This window comes from Kogia breviceps, chromosome 19 (assembly GCF_026419965.1).
Source record: "Kogia breviceps isolate mKogBre1 chromosome 19, mKogBre1 haplotype 1, whole genome shotgun sequence".
NCBI lineage: Eukaryota > Metazoa > Chordata > Mammalia > Artiodactyla > Physeteridae > Kogia > Kogia breviceps.
In genome coordinates this window covers 49588175-49603639 of record NC_081328.1, presented here as the reverse complement: position 1 = coordinate 49603639, position 15465 = coordinate 49588175, and the positions used below count along the sequence as shown (strand labels likewise).

At 53.4% G+C, this 15465-nt stretch overlaps 1 protein-coding gene across 18 annotated transcripts in view; it reads left to right on the top strand.

The window, feature by feature from the left end:
• Window positions 1–15465, top strand: part of SEPTIN9 (septin 9) — a 194234-nt gene that overhangs the window by 168231 nt on the left and 10538 nt on the right. For 17 of the 18 annotated variants that reach the window (XM_067021240.1, XM_059048824.2, XM_059048826.2 and 14 more), the window contains 2 exons: window positions 12381–12572; window positions 15082–15210. In XM_067021240.1, coding sequence (XP_066877341.1) covers window positions 12381–12572; window positions 15082–15210 — 321 coding nt within the window. Of the gene's footprint in view, window positions 1–10617; window positions 10875–12380; window positions 12573–15081; window positions 15211–15465 lie in introns of those variants that run through there. The other variant, XM_067021248.1, reaches the window with a different exon arrangement.

Here is a 15465-nt window from a genome sequence, read left to right as displayed (position 1 = left end):
TTTTATTATTAAAAAAAATTTTTTTTGGCTGTGCCACATGGCTTCTGGGATCTTAGTTCCCTGACCAGGATCAAACTCATGCCCCCTGCAGTGGAAGCTCAGAGTCCTAACCACTGGACCGTCACAGGATTCCCTGATTTTTTTAAAAAATAAATTTATTTATTTATTTTTGGCTGCATTGGGTCTTCATTACTGCGTGCAGGCTTTCTCTAGTTGCAGCGAGCAGGGGCTACTTTTCGTTGCGGTGCGCGGGCTTCTCATTATGGTGGCTTCTCTTGTCGCGGAGCTGGGGCTCTAGGCATGTGGGCTTCAGTGATTGTGGTTCGCAGTCTCTGGAGCACGGGCTTAGTTGCTCCGCGGCATGTAGGATCTTCCCGGACCAGGGCTCGAACCTGTGTCTCCCGCATTGGCAGGTGGGTTCTTAACCACTGCGCCACCAAGGAAGTCCCTCCCTGATCATTTTTTAAAACTCTTTCTCACCCTTCTCTCACCATGGAACCCAGAACATCTTTGTATGTTGAGAAGTTCAATTCAGAGATAATGTGATTAAATTCTAAGTTCTCATTAGACCAAATTGGTTTTATCAAGAAAGCTAAGGCGGGCTTCCCTGGTGGCGCAGCGGTTAAGAACCCGCCTGCCAGTGCAGGGGACACAGGTTCGTGCCTTGGTCTGGGAAGGTCCCACATGCCGCGGAGCAACTAAGCCCGTGCGCCACAACTACTGAGCCTGCGCTCTGGAGCCCGTGCTCCACAAGAGAAGGCACCGCAATGAAGAGTTGCATGCTCCCCACAACTAGAGAAAGCCCGCCTGCAGCAACAAAGACCCAACACAACCAAAAATAAATAAAAATAAAATTAAAAAAAAAAAAAGCTTGGGGTTCTTTGATGAAATCCCCCCCCCAGATTGTCCAAATTTATTTGCATGTGTCTGTCTTCATGTGGTTTTTTTGCGGGGGGGGGGAGAGTGTCCTTACCTTTCAACAGCTTCTAAAAGAGGTTTGTGGTACATACACAAAAGTCCTGAATTGCTGTGCCAGACTGGGTTCCTTGCGTGTAAGGGACTACTGTGAATCTGCCTGTAAGTTTTAGGCTAATAAACATTTGAATAAATGAACTTCATGTTCCTATGTGCCACCACTGTTTTCATTCAGACTGATTTTAAGCCTATAATGTTTTCTTTTTGTTTGTTATTAAGTAATAGGTACTCAATAAATATTTGTTGAATGAATCATTGTTGTGGTCCTGGTCCACCAGGACCCCAGGATCTTTTTCAGTCATTATCATTTATAACCATTTTTAAAAATTGAAGTATTGTTGATGTACAATATTATATAAATTACAGGTGTACAATATTGTGATTCAGTTTTTAAAGGTTATACCCCATTTATAGTTATAAAATATTGGCTATATTCCCTGTGTTGTACAATATATCTTTGTAGCTTATTTTATACGTAAGAGTTTGTACCTCTTAATCCCTTACCCCTGTCTTGTCCCTCCCCCTTCCTTCTCCCCACTGGTAACCACTGGTTTCTTCTCTATATCTGTGTCTGCTTCTTTTTTATTATATTCATTAGTTTGTTGTATATTTAGATTCCACGTTTAAGTGATATACATTATTTGTCTTTCTCTGTCTGACTTATTTCACTTAACATAATACCCTCCAAGTCCATCCATGTTGTTGCAAATGGCAAAATTTTCATTCTTTTTTGTGACTGAGTAGTATTCCATTGTGTGTGTGTGTGTGTGTGTGTGTGTGTGTGTGTGTGTGTACACATACATACGCACCACATCTTCTTTGTCCATTCATTTGTTAATGGACACTTAGGTTGCTTCCATATCTTGGCAGTTGTAAATAATTCTGCTATGAACATTGGGGTGCATGTATCTTTTTGAATTAGTGTTTTTGATTTTTTCAGATATTTACCCAGGAGTGGAATTGCTGGGTCGTATGATAGTTCTATTTTTAGTTTTTCAAGAAATCTCCACACTGTTTTCCACAGTGGCTGCACCAGTTTACATTCCCATGAACAGTGTATAAGGGTTCCCCTTTGTCCACATCCTCTCCAACATTTGTTATTTGTGTTCCTTTTGATGACAGACATTCTGACAGGTGTGAGTTGGTATCTCATTGTGGTTTTGATTTGCATTTCCCTGATGATTAGTGATGTTGAGCATCTTTTCCTCTGCCTATTGGCCATCTGCATTTTCTCTTTGGAAAAATATCTATTCAGTTCTTCTGCCCTTTTTTTTTTTTTTTTTTTCTTCTGCCCATTTTTTAATCAGGTTTTTTTTTTAATGTTGAATTGTATGAGCTGTTTGTATATGTATGTCATTATCATTTGCAAATATTTTCTCCCATTCAGTAGATTATCTTTTCATTTTTTTGATGGTTTCCTTTGCTGTGCAAAAGCTTTTAAGTTTAATTAGGTTTCATTTGTTTACTTTTGCTTTATTTCCTTTACTTTAGGAGACGAATCCAAAAAAACATTGCTACCATTTATGTCAAAGAATGTTTGGCCTATGTTTTCCTCTAGGAGTTTTATGGTTTCCGGTCTTTTAGGTCCTTAATCCATTTTGAGTCATTTTTGTATATGGTGTGAGAGAATATTCTAATTTCATTCTTTTACATGTAGCTGTCCAGTTTTCCCAGCACCACTTATTGAAGAGACTCTATACCTGATTGTATATTCTTGCCTCCTTTGTTGTAGGTTAATTGACCATAAGTGTGTGGGTTTATTTCTGGGCTCTCTATTCTGTTCCATTGATCCATGTGTCTGTTTTTATGCCAGTATGGTACTACTTTGATGACTGTAGCTTTGTAGTATAGTCTGAAGTCAGGGAGTGTGATTCCTCCAGCTCTGTTCTTCTTTCTCAAGATTGTTCTTATAGCCATATCTTTGACATCTTCTCCAGGGCAGTTTCTTCTCCAAGGTCTACCTGCCTCTGTACATGTGTCTGGTTTCCAGTCCCATCGCTGTCCTGTTCTCTTTCGTTCACCTGCATTTCCTGAGCTGGTTAATAACAGTGTCTCCGTCAACTTAGTCACTCGTACGAGAAGTGGGGAGTCGTCTTTGAGGCCCCTGTGGGTTTTGTCAGTTCTAGCTGGGGCCTCATGGAGGTGGAGGTTTAGGATGAGGATGGACATTTTGATATCTGCTTGGCATCAGTCCACCTGGAACCTCTGGCTGGGGCACCAGGTGTGTGGGCCTCTGATGTGCCAGGGTTTGCCTTCATCAGCACCGGTGTCTTGGGGGAGCTGTAGGTAATCCTGAGGGCCCTGGAATCCTGGACCCCACGCTGAGCCTGGCGGCTGGAGTTGAGGAGCTTGGCCTGCCAGGCTTGGCCTGCAGGCTCCTTTTCTCAGCAGTTTATGGAGACTAAGATGCTAATGCACTCAACAGGCCTTTCCAGATGGCTGGGTGGGATCCCCTCCCAGCAGCTCCTGGGGAGAGCACCCAAAGGAGGGAGGGGCTGGTGCCCTGAGACCTCAGAGCGCTACCCCAGCACCTGGCGCTTTCTGGGTCTTTGCTGTAAGAAACCTATACTTCTTTTAGCCTTTTCTTGGCCTGTGGAGTCACCCTGCCTGCCATTCACTAGCTCTGTGACCATAATAAGTGACAAAAGCACTGTAGGCCTCAGTTTCCTCATCTGAGAAATGGGGAAACTAACAATACCTGACGTATATAGGGTGGTTGTGGTGTTCCCTAAGTTGGTGCACGGAAGGTGTTTAGAATAGCGTCAGGTGCAGAGCAAGCCCAGCAAACGCTGGCTGTTGTGATTTGCATCATTCCTTTGTTTGTTCGTTCATTCGCTCGGCAAACATTTAGCCTTGGACTTGCCACGTGCCAGGCCCTACTCCAAATGTGGCAGCACAGGAGTGAGCATAATGGCTGAGGTTTGTGGCTTCGTGAATCTTACGTGGGGGGGGAAACGTGGTAAAAGTAAACCACACGGGGCTTCCCTGGTGGCGCAGTGGTTGGGAGTCCGCCTGCCGATGTGGGGAACGCGGGTTCGTGCCCCGGTCCGGGAGGATCCCGCATGCCGCGGAGCTGCTGGGCCCGTGAGCCACGGCCGCTGAGCCTGGGCGTCCGGAGCCTGTGCTCCGTAACGGGAGAGGCCATGACAGTGAGAGGCCCGCGTACCACACACACACAAAAAAAGTAAACCACACACATCACTGTTCAGGTTTTTTTTTTTTAATTAATTAATTAATTTATGGCTGCATTGGGTCTTTGTTGCTGCGTCCGGGCTTTCTCTAGTTGCGGCGAGCGGGGGCTGCTCTTCGTTGCAGTGCGTGGGCTTCTCATTGCAGTGGCTTCTCTTGTTGCGGAGCACGGGCTCTAGGCACACAGGCTTCAGTAGTTGTAGCACGCAGGCCCAGTAGTTGTAGCTTGCAGGCTCTAGAGCGCAGGCTCAGTAGTTGTGGTGCACGGGCTTAGTTGCTCTGCAGCATGTGGGATCTTCCCGGACCAGGGCTCGAACCCGTGTCCCCTGCATTGGCAGGCGGATTCTGAACCACTGCGCCATCAGGGAAGCCCTGTTCGGTAATCGTTGTGGAGACGATTGTATAAAGCGGAGCGCAGTGTGGAAGAGGATGGGACTCCTGCCTCCCCGATTTAGAAGCACCGCGCCCCCCACCCCCACCCCAACGTCAACTCCTAGAACAGGCGGCCCAGCAGGCCCCTGTGGGGAAGGAGAGGGCAAGGAGAGGGCAGCCCCATCACCGGCGGGACCAGCTGCCACCAGCCTGTGAGGACAAGGGCTCCCCGCCAGGGACGTGGGCCTGGGCTCAAAATGGCGGCCTGTGGAGAGAAAGTGCCAGGGTTTCCTCTGGCTGGTCTGGGCATCCTTGCTGGGAGATGACGGGCTGTTTCCACGGCCAGACAGCACGGGGGTTGCACAACAACCTCAGGCCCGAGTGGGGGCATCTGGGCCTCAGCTGTCCTCCATTTGTACAGCTGGCTGGTGGGCACTCGTGGGCACAGTGGGTTCTTTTCAATCCATCTCTACCAGCAGCGTCTTCGTTTCTGTCGTAACATAACAGCTCATTGAGATAGAATCCCCATCCCATACAATTCACCCATTGAGCGTGTGCGTCGGCGGCGCTTCTTCACAATGTTGAAAAGCCGTCATCGTTACCTAGTTCCAGAGCGTGTTCATCACCCCAAAGGAAATCCCATAGGCGTGATGGCGCAGCCACGCATCTGCTCTCTGTCTCTGTGGATTTGCCTCCTCTGGACATTTCATTTAAAGGGACTCATACCGTATGCGGCCTTTCACGTCTGGCTTCTTTCATCGGGCGTAATGTTTTCAAGGTTCATCTGTTGTAGCCTGTCAGGACATCAGTGCTTTTTTTGTTTTAATTATTATTATTTTTCTGGGGGGGGAGTATGGTTAATTTACAATGTTGTGGTCATTTCTGGAGTACAGCAAAGGGATTGTTTTTACATAAATATATTCTTTAGCATATATATATATATGTTCTTTTTCACATTCTTCTCCATTTTAGTTTATTACAGGGTATCGAATATAGTTCCCTGTGCTCTATGGTACGACCTTGTTGTTTATCTATTTTATTTATAGCAATTTGTTTTTTTGTTTTTTGTTTGTTTTTTTTTTTTTTTTGCGGTACGCGGGCCTCTCACTGTTGTGGCCTCTCCCGTCACGGAGCACAGGCTCCGGACGCGCAGGCTCGGCGGCCATGGCTCACGGACGCAGCTGCTCCGCGGCATGTGGGATCTTCCCGGACCGGGGCACGAACCCGCGTCCCCTGCATCGGCAGGCGGACTCTCAACCACTGCGCCACCAGGGAAGCCCATTTATAGCAATTTGTATCTGCTAATCCCAAACTCTTAATTTATCCCTGCTTCCCTCCCCCACCCTCTCCCCTTTGGTAACCATAAATTTGTTTTCTATGTCTATGGGTCTGTTTCTTTTTTGTAAATAAGTTAGTTCATTGTATCATTTTTTTAGATTCCACGTAAAAGTGATACCATGATATTTGTCTTTGTCTGACTTACTTAGTGTGATGATCTCTAGGTCCACCCACGTTGCTGCAAATGGCATTATTTCATTCTTTTCTTATGGCTGCGTAGTATTCCATTGTATAATATGCCACGTATCCTTTATTCATTCATCTGAGACATCAGTGCTTTTTTTTTTAACATCTTTATTGGAGTATAATTGCTTTACATTGTTGTGTTAGTTTCTGCTGTATAACAAAGTGAATCAGCTAAATATACACATATATCCCCATATCCCCTCCCTTTTGTGTCTTCCTCCCACCCTCCCTATCCCACCCCTCTAGGTGGACACAAAGCACCGAGCTGATCTCCCTGTGCTATGCAGCTGCTTCCCACTAGCTATCTGTTTTACGTTTGGCAGTGTGTATATGTCAGTGCCACTCTCTCACTTCGTCACAGCTTACCCTTCCCCCTCCCCCTGACCTTAAGTCCAATTGCGTCTTTATTCCTGTCCTGCCCCTAGGTTCTTCAGAACCATGGTTTTTTTGTTTTAGATTCCATACATATGTGTTAGCATACAGTATTTGTTTTTCTCTTTCTGACTTAGTTCACTCTGTATGACAGATTCTAGGTCCATCCACCTCACTACAAATAACTCAATTTCATTTTTTTTATGGCTGAGTAATATTCCATTGTATATATGTGCCACATCTTCTTTATCCATTCATCTGTCGATGGACACTTAGGTTGCTTCCATGTCCTGGCTATTGTAAATAGTGCTGCAGTGAACATTGCAGCACATGACTCTTTTTGAGTTATGGTTTTCTCAGGGTATGTATATGCCCAGTAGTGGGATTGCTGGGTCATATGGTAGTTCTGTTTTTAGTTTTTTAAGGAACCTCCATACGGTTCTCCATAGTGGCTGCACCAATTTACATTGATAAACCCTCCAACAGTGTAGGAGGGTTCCCTTTCCTCCACACCCTCTCCAGCATTTATTTGTAGATTTTTTTGGTGACAGCCATTCTGACCAGTGTGAGGTGATACCTCATTGCAGTTTTGGTTTGCGTTTCTCTAATTACATCAGTGCTTTTTATGGCTCACATCCCATTGTGTGGATTTACGACATTGTGTTTTTATCCTTTCGGCCGGGGTGGACCCTTTAGGTATTTCTCGAATAGCTATTTTGTGTCACTCCCTGGACTAGAATTGGGGGTGCCGCGGAGCGAGCCATGGCCTCGGGTTTGAGGAGCTGGTGGGGTAGGAGCTGGTGGGGGGGAGTGCAGGGCAGGCTGGAGGGACCTGCAAAGGACCACGTGGAGCCAGGACGAGAACCTGAGGCCCCTGGTTCCTGGCCTCGAAGCCTTCAGGGGGGCGCTGCACCTCACTTTGACCGCAGGATGACCGTGTCACCTATTGTCCAAACCACAGCGTTTCTGAGCACCACCTGGGGTTCTGTTAGTAAGTAGGCTGGACACCAGAAAAATTGAAAGCAGGGACTCAAACAGACACACATCCACCCATGTTCATAGCAGTATCATGCATCGTAGTCAAAAGGTGAAAACCACTTCAGCGTCCATGGACAGATGAATGGATAAGCAAGGAATTAGAATTACTATGCAGACGTAAAAAGAAACGAAATTGTGACACAGGCTGCAACAGGGGGGAACCTCGAGGACATTATGCTCAGTGAAAGAAGCCCGACACGAAAGGACAAATACAGCATGGCTCCACTTTTATGAGGTTCCTAGTGGAGCCTGGTTCACGGAGACAGAACGTAGAACAGAGGCTCTGGGGAGAGGGGGGAGTTAGTGTTTGATGGGCTCAGAGCTTCTGTCCAGGATGATGAAGGCGTTTGGAGGTGGGTAGTGGTGGTGGTTACATGCCATCCTGAATGTATTTAATGACGCGAACTCAAACACTTAACATGGTCAAAATGGTCAAGGTTGTATGTTGTGTCTGTTACTGCAGAAAAGAAAGTGATTAGGAAGTGGAGGGAAGGCGTAAACTGGTGTGTTAATAAGGTCACCGCCCCGACCCCAGGTGGTCACTTGGGCTTTTCATCCCCAGAGGAGGGTGGTGCTGTGGTGGGCAGGGATGTTGCCCTGGGCCTGGGAGCCTGGGGAGAGAGCGACTGACCCAGAGTGGCCGACCCGGTGGAGCAGGGGTGAAGCTGCCCCAGGGGTCACCACCCCCACCACAAACCTACATTCCCTCCTCAGAGTGTGGCTCCGGGAAGGAGGGGATATGGTGGTCCACACACACCCCTGCCTCGCCATCCCCTTTCCCAAGGGGTTCCCAAGTAGGAGCAGTGAAAAGTAGCAGCAGCTCGTGCTGTGTGACCTTGGATAAGTTACTTAACTTCTCTGAGCGTGAGTTTTCCACATGTAAAGACCGGGGCTCCCTCGTGCTCTACTTGCCTGAAGTGAGAGTCGCCTGGGACATAAATGTGAAACCTCTTATTTTTCTGTTAAGAACTTCCCTTTCCTATTAATAGCATTTGATGGGGTTTGGGTGTGAAACAAAAAACAGGCAACAGGGCCATGGGGAAGAGGGTGAGGCCTCAGCCGCAGGCAGGTCACCGGAGGAGGTGGACACAGGTCTGGGGGGTGGGTCAGGAGGTGGCGTCTGGCCTTTGTGGAGGGTCTGCGGGCAGCCTGGGGCAGCACAGCCCTCCTCCCTGTCCCCCCCACCCCACGCTGAGGGGAGACTCCTAAGACCCCATTCACTCAGGAGTATTGGTTGAGTGTCCCCTGCTTGTAGGTCTCTGGAGGCTCAGTGGGGATCCATACATGTCACTGCAGCTCACGGTCCGTGGGGGGACATGGATATTAATCAAATATCGCAGGAGTGAATGTGAAGTGACAGGGCTGATTAAATTCAGTGAAGGTCTCAGGTTGGCCAGACCGCTTCCAATGCATTTCAGAAAAAAATCACTCTGGGGACGGACCTCAGTTTCCTCATTTGTAAAATGAGTAGGTTGGGCAAGAATTCTGTGCTGTCCAGTATAGTTGCCATATGCCATGTGTCATTCTTTATTTGAAATTAATTAACATTAAATAAAATAAAAAATTCTGATCCTCCATTGGACCAGGTGCATTTCAAGCACGCCAGTCACATGTGAAAACAGTTGGTGATTCTGCAAAAAATTAAACGTACGATTACCATTTGACCCAGCAATCCCACTTCTGGGTTTACACCCGAAAGGTTTGAAAGCAGGGGCTCGAGGAGATATTTGTACACCCATCTTTCCCAGCAGCACTGTTCACAGGAGCTGAAACATAGAAGCGACCCAAGTATCCATCAAACTGTGGTCCATCCATACAGTGGAATATTACTCAGCCTTCAAAAGGAAGGAAATCCTGACACGTGCTACAACATGGATGAACCTTGAGGGCATTAAGCTCAGTGAAACAAGCCAGTCACACACACACACAAAATACTGTATGACTCCACTTCATATGGGCTATACCCGGAGTAGTTAAATTCATAGAGACGGAAAGTAGAATGGGGACTGGGAAGCTCGTGCTCAGTGAGGACAGTTTCAGTTTTGCAAGACGAGTTGGGAGCTTTTGCACAACATGAATGGACTTAACACTCCTGATCTGCACTCTTAAAATTGGTTAAGATGGTACATTTTGTGTTATGTATATTTGATCACAATTTTTGAAAAGTCACACGTAGCTGCCACACTGGATGGTGCTGGAGTCTCCGGTCTCCGCCGTCCCATCCAGCCGGCTGGAGCCCCCCGGGGCCTGCGAGGGGTCGCAGACAGCGTCTCTGGGCGAGCTGGCCTGCGAGGGCCTCTACTCTCGCCCCGCGGGGTCCTGAAGGCAGACCCCAAAGCCTCCTGGCTGGGTGGGCGTAGAGGGAGGGTCCCGTGTCTGCGGACCGGCTGGGCGGGCACAATTGGGGTTGCCCACCAGGGGGCCTCCCAGAGGAGGAGGGACCTTGCAGGAATGTACCCTCACCTGTGCAAAAGGCCAGGCCTTTCCCTCAGCGGGAGGGATGGTGCTTGTCATGTTTTTATGATTATTTCTCAAGCAGGGCCCTGGTGGGCAGGATGTTTGCTTTGGTTTGAGTTTCTGCGGTGGGTGTTGGTGCCTGTGGAGGGGCCGGCTGGAGTCTCTCTGCGGCTCTGCTGCTCCCAGGGCCCATGGAGGGAAGTGGGGGGGGGTTTAGGGGACGCCCCCCCACCCCCCCGTGCTGCTCGGGAGGGGGTGAGGGAGGGAGGGAGATGTAGGGGTGGGGTGGGGGGCTGGCCCAATCCCGGGCAGAATGGCTCCCAGACCCACAGACAGATGGAAGCAATTTTCGGTCACGTGGGGCAGGGCTGAACTGCCGGCCTGAAAGACAAGGCCCCATGTCTGTCTCCAGGAAACAGCCCCAAAGCCGCACGTTCAGGCCAGATGCAGCTCTGGTCTTTGTTTATTTAAAGATGCCGGAGCCCGGGGCAGAGTGTTTCTGAAGAGGGAACAGAGGCACAGGCCTTCCGGGCCATGCAGGGAGGAGGCCCAAGAACGGCGGTCGAAGTGGGGTCCTTGCCTCCTGGGCCCTTGGCCTAGGGCGGTAGTGGGGGTGGACCTGGAACCGAAGCCGCAAGCGTCAGCCTGTTAGGAGAGATGCGTGGGCCCCCTGGCAACCCCTGGCGCTTTTGTATGCCTTGTGTTGCTTGCTCCGCACCCCGTTCTGTGAAGCAGGAATGGCTGTGCTTGGTCAAGGGCAGAGGAGGTGGGGAAGTTACTGGCTGACTCGAGGATGAACCAGCAACACCCCAGTTTCTCGGATTTGTAAGCACACGGTGCCCGTCATCTCTCCTGTCTTACTGGCCTGGGCCCGGGTGTGGGAGGAGGGCCGCCGGCCCCCGTCTCGGCCCCCGGTGATGCTCCTGAAGACAGATGTGGCTGCAGAGGTGCGAGCTTCGGGATGGGGTAGAGTCCGGTTTTTTCCCCCAGGAAGTGGAAAGGCAGTTTATCTGAAAGCTCAGCAGTGACCTCCTGACCTGGCGACCTGTGTCCTGCTGCTTCCTGGGGCAGGGTCGGAGGGGGTGGGCAGGAGGGCATGTTTGGGAAGGCTGCTTGCCGACCCTGGCGGTGGGGCATGCCCCCCGGAGCCGATGCCCACGGAACCAACAGCCTCTTCCCAGGGGCTGGCGGGAGGGGCTGGCGGGGCCGGGGGAGGCATCTGGACTCGCTGTGTGGTCGCTTCCCGTGAGCCCAGGGTGCCGCAGGAGGAGCGACGGTGATCCATCCTGGGAGGTAGGATGAAGCCGAAAATCCTTCTTAGTGGGAAGAGCTCGGACCCAAGGGGGCAGGGAAGGGGAGCTGGGGGGCCAGCCGGGGAGGGTGTGGCCTGGGCACGTGCCACATCGGGGGCTCACGTCGTGGGATGCGGTCAGGGTGCTCCAGCCGGACCCTGGTGGGGAGCTTGCACCGTCCTGAGCGCCCAGAGCAGCCCTGCTGGCCGGGTGCACCTCAGGTCCCCACTGGGGGCCCTCGGGGTGGCATCCCCCCACCCCCAGACCTCCAGCCTGGGCATGTGGATTCTTGAGGGCAGCCCGGGAGGAAAGGAGGAAGGCTCTAACCTATAGACCGCAGCAGCTTGAGGTATTTCAAGCAGCCGAGCCCCGTCTGCCTGTCCGCAGACATGAAAGCAAAACCTCCTACTGGCCTGTGGGTGTGAGACCCACAGGTGCTGGGTGGCCAGAGAGAAGACGGCCACCTGGATCCAGTCCAAGGGCCCTCTCCTTCCTGCCATCTCCCAGGAACGCTGGGCCCGGAGGAGCTAGCTCTGCATCCAGGCCCTCCTGCCTCGAAAGAGCGGCCCCCCCCCCCCGCCCCCCCCGTCCCAGCACGCCTGCCGCCCCATGGCTGTTGGCTGGTACCTGGGACTGAGCCAGTGCCGGCCCCCTCCATCCTGCCTTCAGAGGGCTGTCCTCTCCTTTGTCCTGGCTCACGGGTTCACCCAAACACTGGCTGTTTGACCCCCAGGGCCCCCTCGGCCGTCAGGCTGCAGCAGGTGTTGGGGCCAAAGGTGAAGGAGATGGGCGGGCCCACCTGGGTGCCCCGGGCAGGGCAGGAGGGTGGGGGGCAAAGAGCGCTCCCCGTGTACTCAGGCTAGTTGTCCTGGGTGCAGCTCAGGTGAGATAGAGGAGGGGTCAGGGGTCAGCCCTGCCCTGGAGCCTAGGGGAGGGCGCCAGCCTAGGCGGGGCTGGTGGCTTGAGATCTGGAGCGAGGCTCTGCGGGCCAAGCTGAGTGGCTGCAGGGCAACCTGGGCCTCCGGCTCCAGCTCCGGGGCATTTCTCAGGGGTCTCCCGGGCAGCTGAGCCTCAGTCTCCCCGCCTGAGGATGTGGGGGCTTAGCAGACGCCTGCATGTGCCCCCCGTGACCCCCTAAGGCGCCCGCTCCTCGTCCCGCAGCCACCGAGGCAGCTCCCGGCAGCGTTGGCGACATGGCCGACACCCCCCGAGACGGCGGGCTCAAGCAGCCGCCCGCGCAGAGGAACGAGAAGGCCCCCGTGGACTTCGGCTACGTGGGGATCGACTCCATCCTGGAGCAGATGCGCAGGAAAGCCATGAAGCAGGGCTTCGAGTTCAACATCATGGTGGTCGGTGAGTCCCCGGTCCCCCCCACTGCTCAGAGCCACACGGGGAGCCTGCCCCGGGCCAGCCGCACAGGCTCCGGGGCATCTTCTCTTGCCAAACGGGGGCGACAGACCTGGCCTGCAGCACAGATCGCGAGTGGCGTTGTGTGTGTGCACGCGTGCCCGCCGGGAGGCTGGCTCTCAGCCTCCATCAGCTCCTCAGCAGGGCCTCTGCCCAGTCCATGAAGAATCCCGGAGACAGCTCGGCCCCGGGCCGGGCAGGGGCTCAGGAGGCCACAGCTCTGTGACCGGTGGCCTCCACCTTCTGCTTTTACCTTCTGCCGAGGCAACCCCATCGCTGTGGCTCAAGCCCTGGGTGGGCTGACCCCGCACCCAGCGGGCCTGGCTGGAGGCTCCCCTGTGGCCTCTGCAGAGCTGGGTGGACGGTCACGGGGAGGGGTGGTCATTGATCAGCCCGGCCCAGACAGGGTTGGGGGGCTAGGCTGGGGGAACACTGGGCAGCCCTTGTTCCCGAAGACTCTCAGGTCCTGTTCAGTCCTCACAGTAACCCTGTGAAGGGAGCGCCCATTTTACAGGCAGACATGAGGCCCAGAGAGGGCATGATGAGGTCATTCAGCTCACAGTCCGGGCTCCATGCCTCCGCCCTCCTTCCCACAGCCGTACCCCCGCAGAGGATGCAGCCAGGGTGGAAGGGCGCCTGTGGTGGAGGGGGGCGGTCTGCAGACAGGGGGAGAATCGCAGCCTTGTCCCTGCTAAGCTGCCTGATGCTTGCCCAGACTTCCCTGGGGTTTCTATCAGCCTCCGTTTCCTCATCCATAAAATGGGATAGTCCTGGCCCTTGGGGGCCAGGAGGGGCAAATGGGAGAACGTGTTCGGCCCCTGGCGTGGTCATGCACACTCAAGAAGATTTCAGAAGCAATTATGAGGATGGTGGTAATTAACAATAATTACAGGATAAACTTTCAACTCTCGGGGTTGGCATCTCCCAGGTGTCAGGGGCCATGGCTGGAATATTTGATGCAGCCCCTGGCCTGAGCTTGGTGGGGACACAAGACCATTGGGCAGAAGGGGAGATGGATGAGGAGGAGGGCCAGTCCTCGGGCTGCTAAACAGCTCAGGCCAGGGATCCCCGACGCCACCCTCTGGGGGATCCACACTTTTCCTTGAAAGGTTATCAAAGTTGGAAAATCAGTGTGATTTAATTTTTAAAAATAACATTGGTTACCTTGGCCAAAGGCCAGCTCAGCGCAGAGGCAAAGCGATGGGGCTCCAGGTCTGGAGCGTGTGAGCCTGTGTGCATGCATGTGCGGGTGTGTGCATGTGTGTGCACGTGTGCAGGGTGCTCAGGTGTGCCTGGTGCATGGCAGGCAAAGTCTTATAAGCATCAGTGGCCATTGCCGCTATTAACCCCCGACGTGGAAGGTCCTGGCTGGGGCCCTGGAGCTGGGCTGCTGCTTCTAATCCTCAGTCTGGACTTGGCCTCAGTTTTTCTCATCTGTCTGATGGGCTAATGACAGCACCTGGTTGTGAGGGTTAAACTGCCGCTCTTAGGATGGTGCCCGGCACACAGCGAGGGCTGCGTGGGAGGGACGTGGGTCAGCAGCAGCGAGGCAGACCCTAGGTTCAGGGTGGTTTAGAGCGGGAGGGGCCTTCCAGTCAAGACTGAGTCCAGGTCCCCTCCCTGTTGTGCCCTCTGCCCTTGTCCCTCTTGCTGTAGGAGGGGACTGTGGGTGACGTGAGGTTTGGGCTCACAGCCAGGCCAGAATCGCTTCTGGGGCCACACCAGGGGGCGGCTGATGCCCCGGGGGCTCACTGGCCCCTCGGCCCCTCAGCTGCCAGGTCTGTTGATGTGGGCACTGGTCAGCGCTGTCCCTGCCCTTGGCAGTGAGGCACAGCTGCCCACCATCCGGGGGCCCGGTCAGGCCTCCTGTGCCAGGGAGAACTGCAGCAGTGGCCTTTTTCGGAGCCTGGCGGTCACTTGGCTGCAGGCTGAGTGTGCTGACTCTTCCGCCGAGATGATCCTGGGAGGCGGGGAGCCCGGCCCCCAGGGCTATGGACTGGAGCCCCACAGTGTGGGCAGCGGCCCGGCCCCGGGGGATGCAGACCCTCCATCCTGAGGTCCCAGGGTGGGGGGCTCTGTAGGGCTTTTCCTTCAAACCCCACGTCGATCCCAGTATGCCCAACAGCTAAGAGTAGAGCTTCACTGGAGGGGCCGGCCCCCCACTTTGCCTCCCCAACACTGTTCTGTATCTCAGCTCCTCCCGGGCACCCCAGGACCTCGCATGGGACAGTTTGACCATCCCTGTGGTTAGGAGGCGAGGGGTCCGTGTCCTGCCCTGCCACAACGCACTGTGAGAGCTCGGCCACCACCCGGGCACCCTCCTGCCTCCTGACCTCCCCCTGACCCACTCGCAACCAAGGTGTGCTGGGGGGCGATGCCCAGGCATCACTGCATCGCAGGCCCGTGACCTGCCCTCTCTGGAGCAACACGCCCAACAGCCCCGTTCTCTCCCCAGGGCAGAGCGGCTTGGGAAAGTCCACCTTGATCAACACCCTCTTCAAATCCAAGATCAGCCGGAAGTCAGTGCAGCCCGCCTCGGAGGAACGCATCCCTAAGACCATTGAGATCAAGTCCATCACACACGGTGAGTGCCGCCGGGCAGGGGCTGGGGGGAGGGATGCCGAGTCAGGTACCTCAGGCCCCCTGAGCTGGTGACTCTCTCTGGGCACGTTGAGACTCGGGGTGAAGGGTGAAGGGTGAGGGGTCGGGGCTGCTCTCCGGGACCCCTGCAGGCCCTGGTCAGAGCCCCCTGGAGATAGCTGAGTTGCCCACCAAAAATCATGGGCAGGGGGTGCCCAGGATGTGTCATCAGCTCTGCTGGACTTTACTGCTGCAGGCT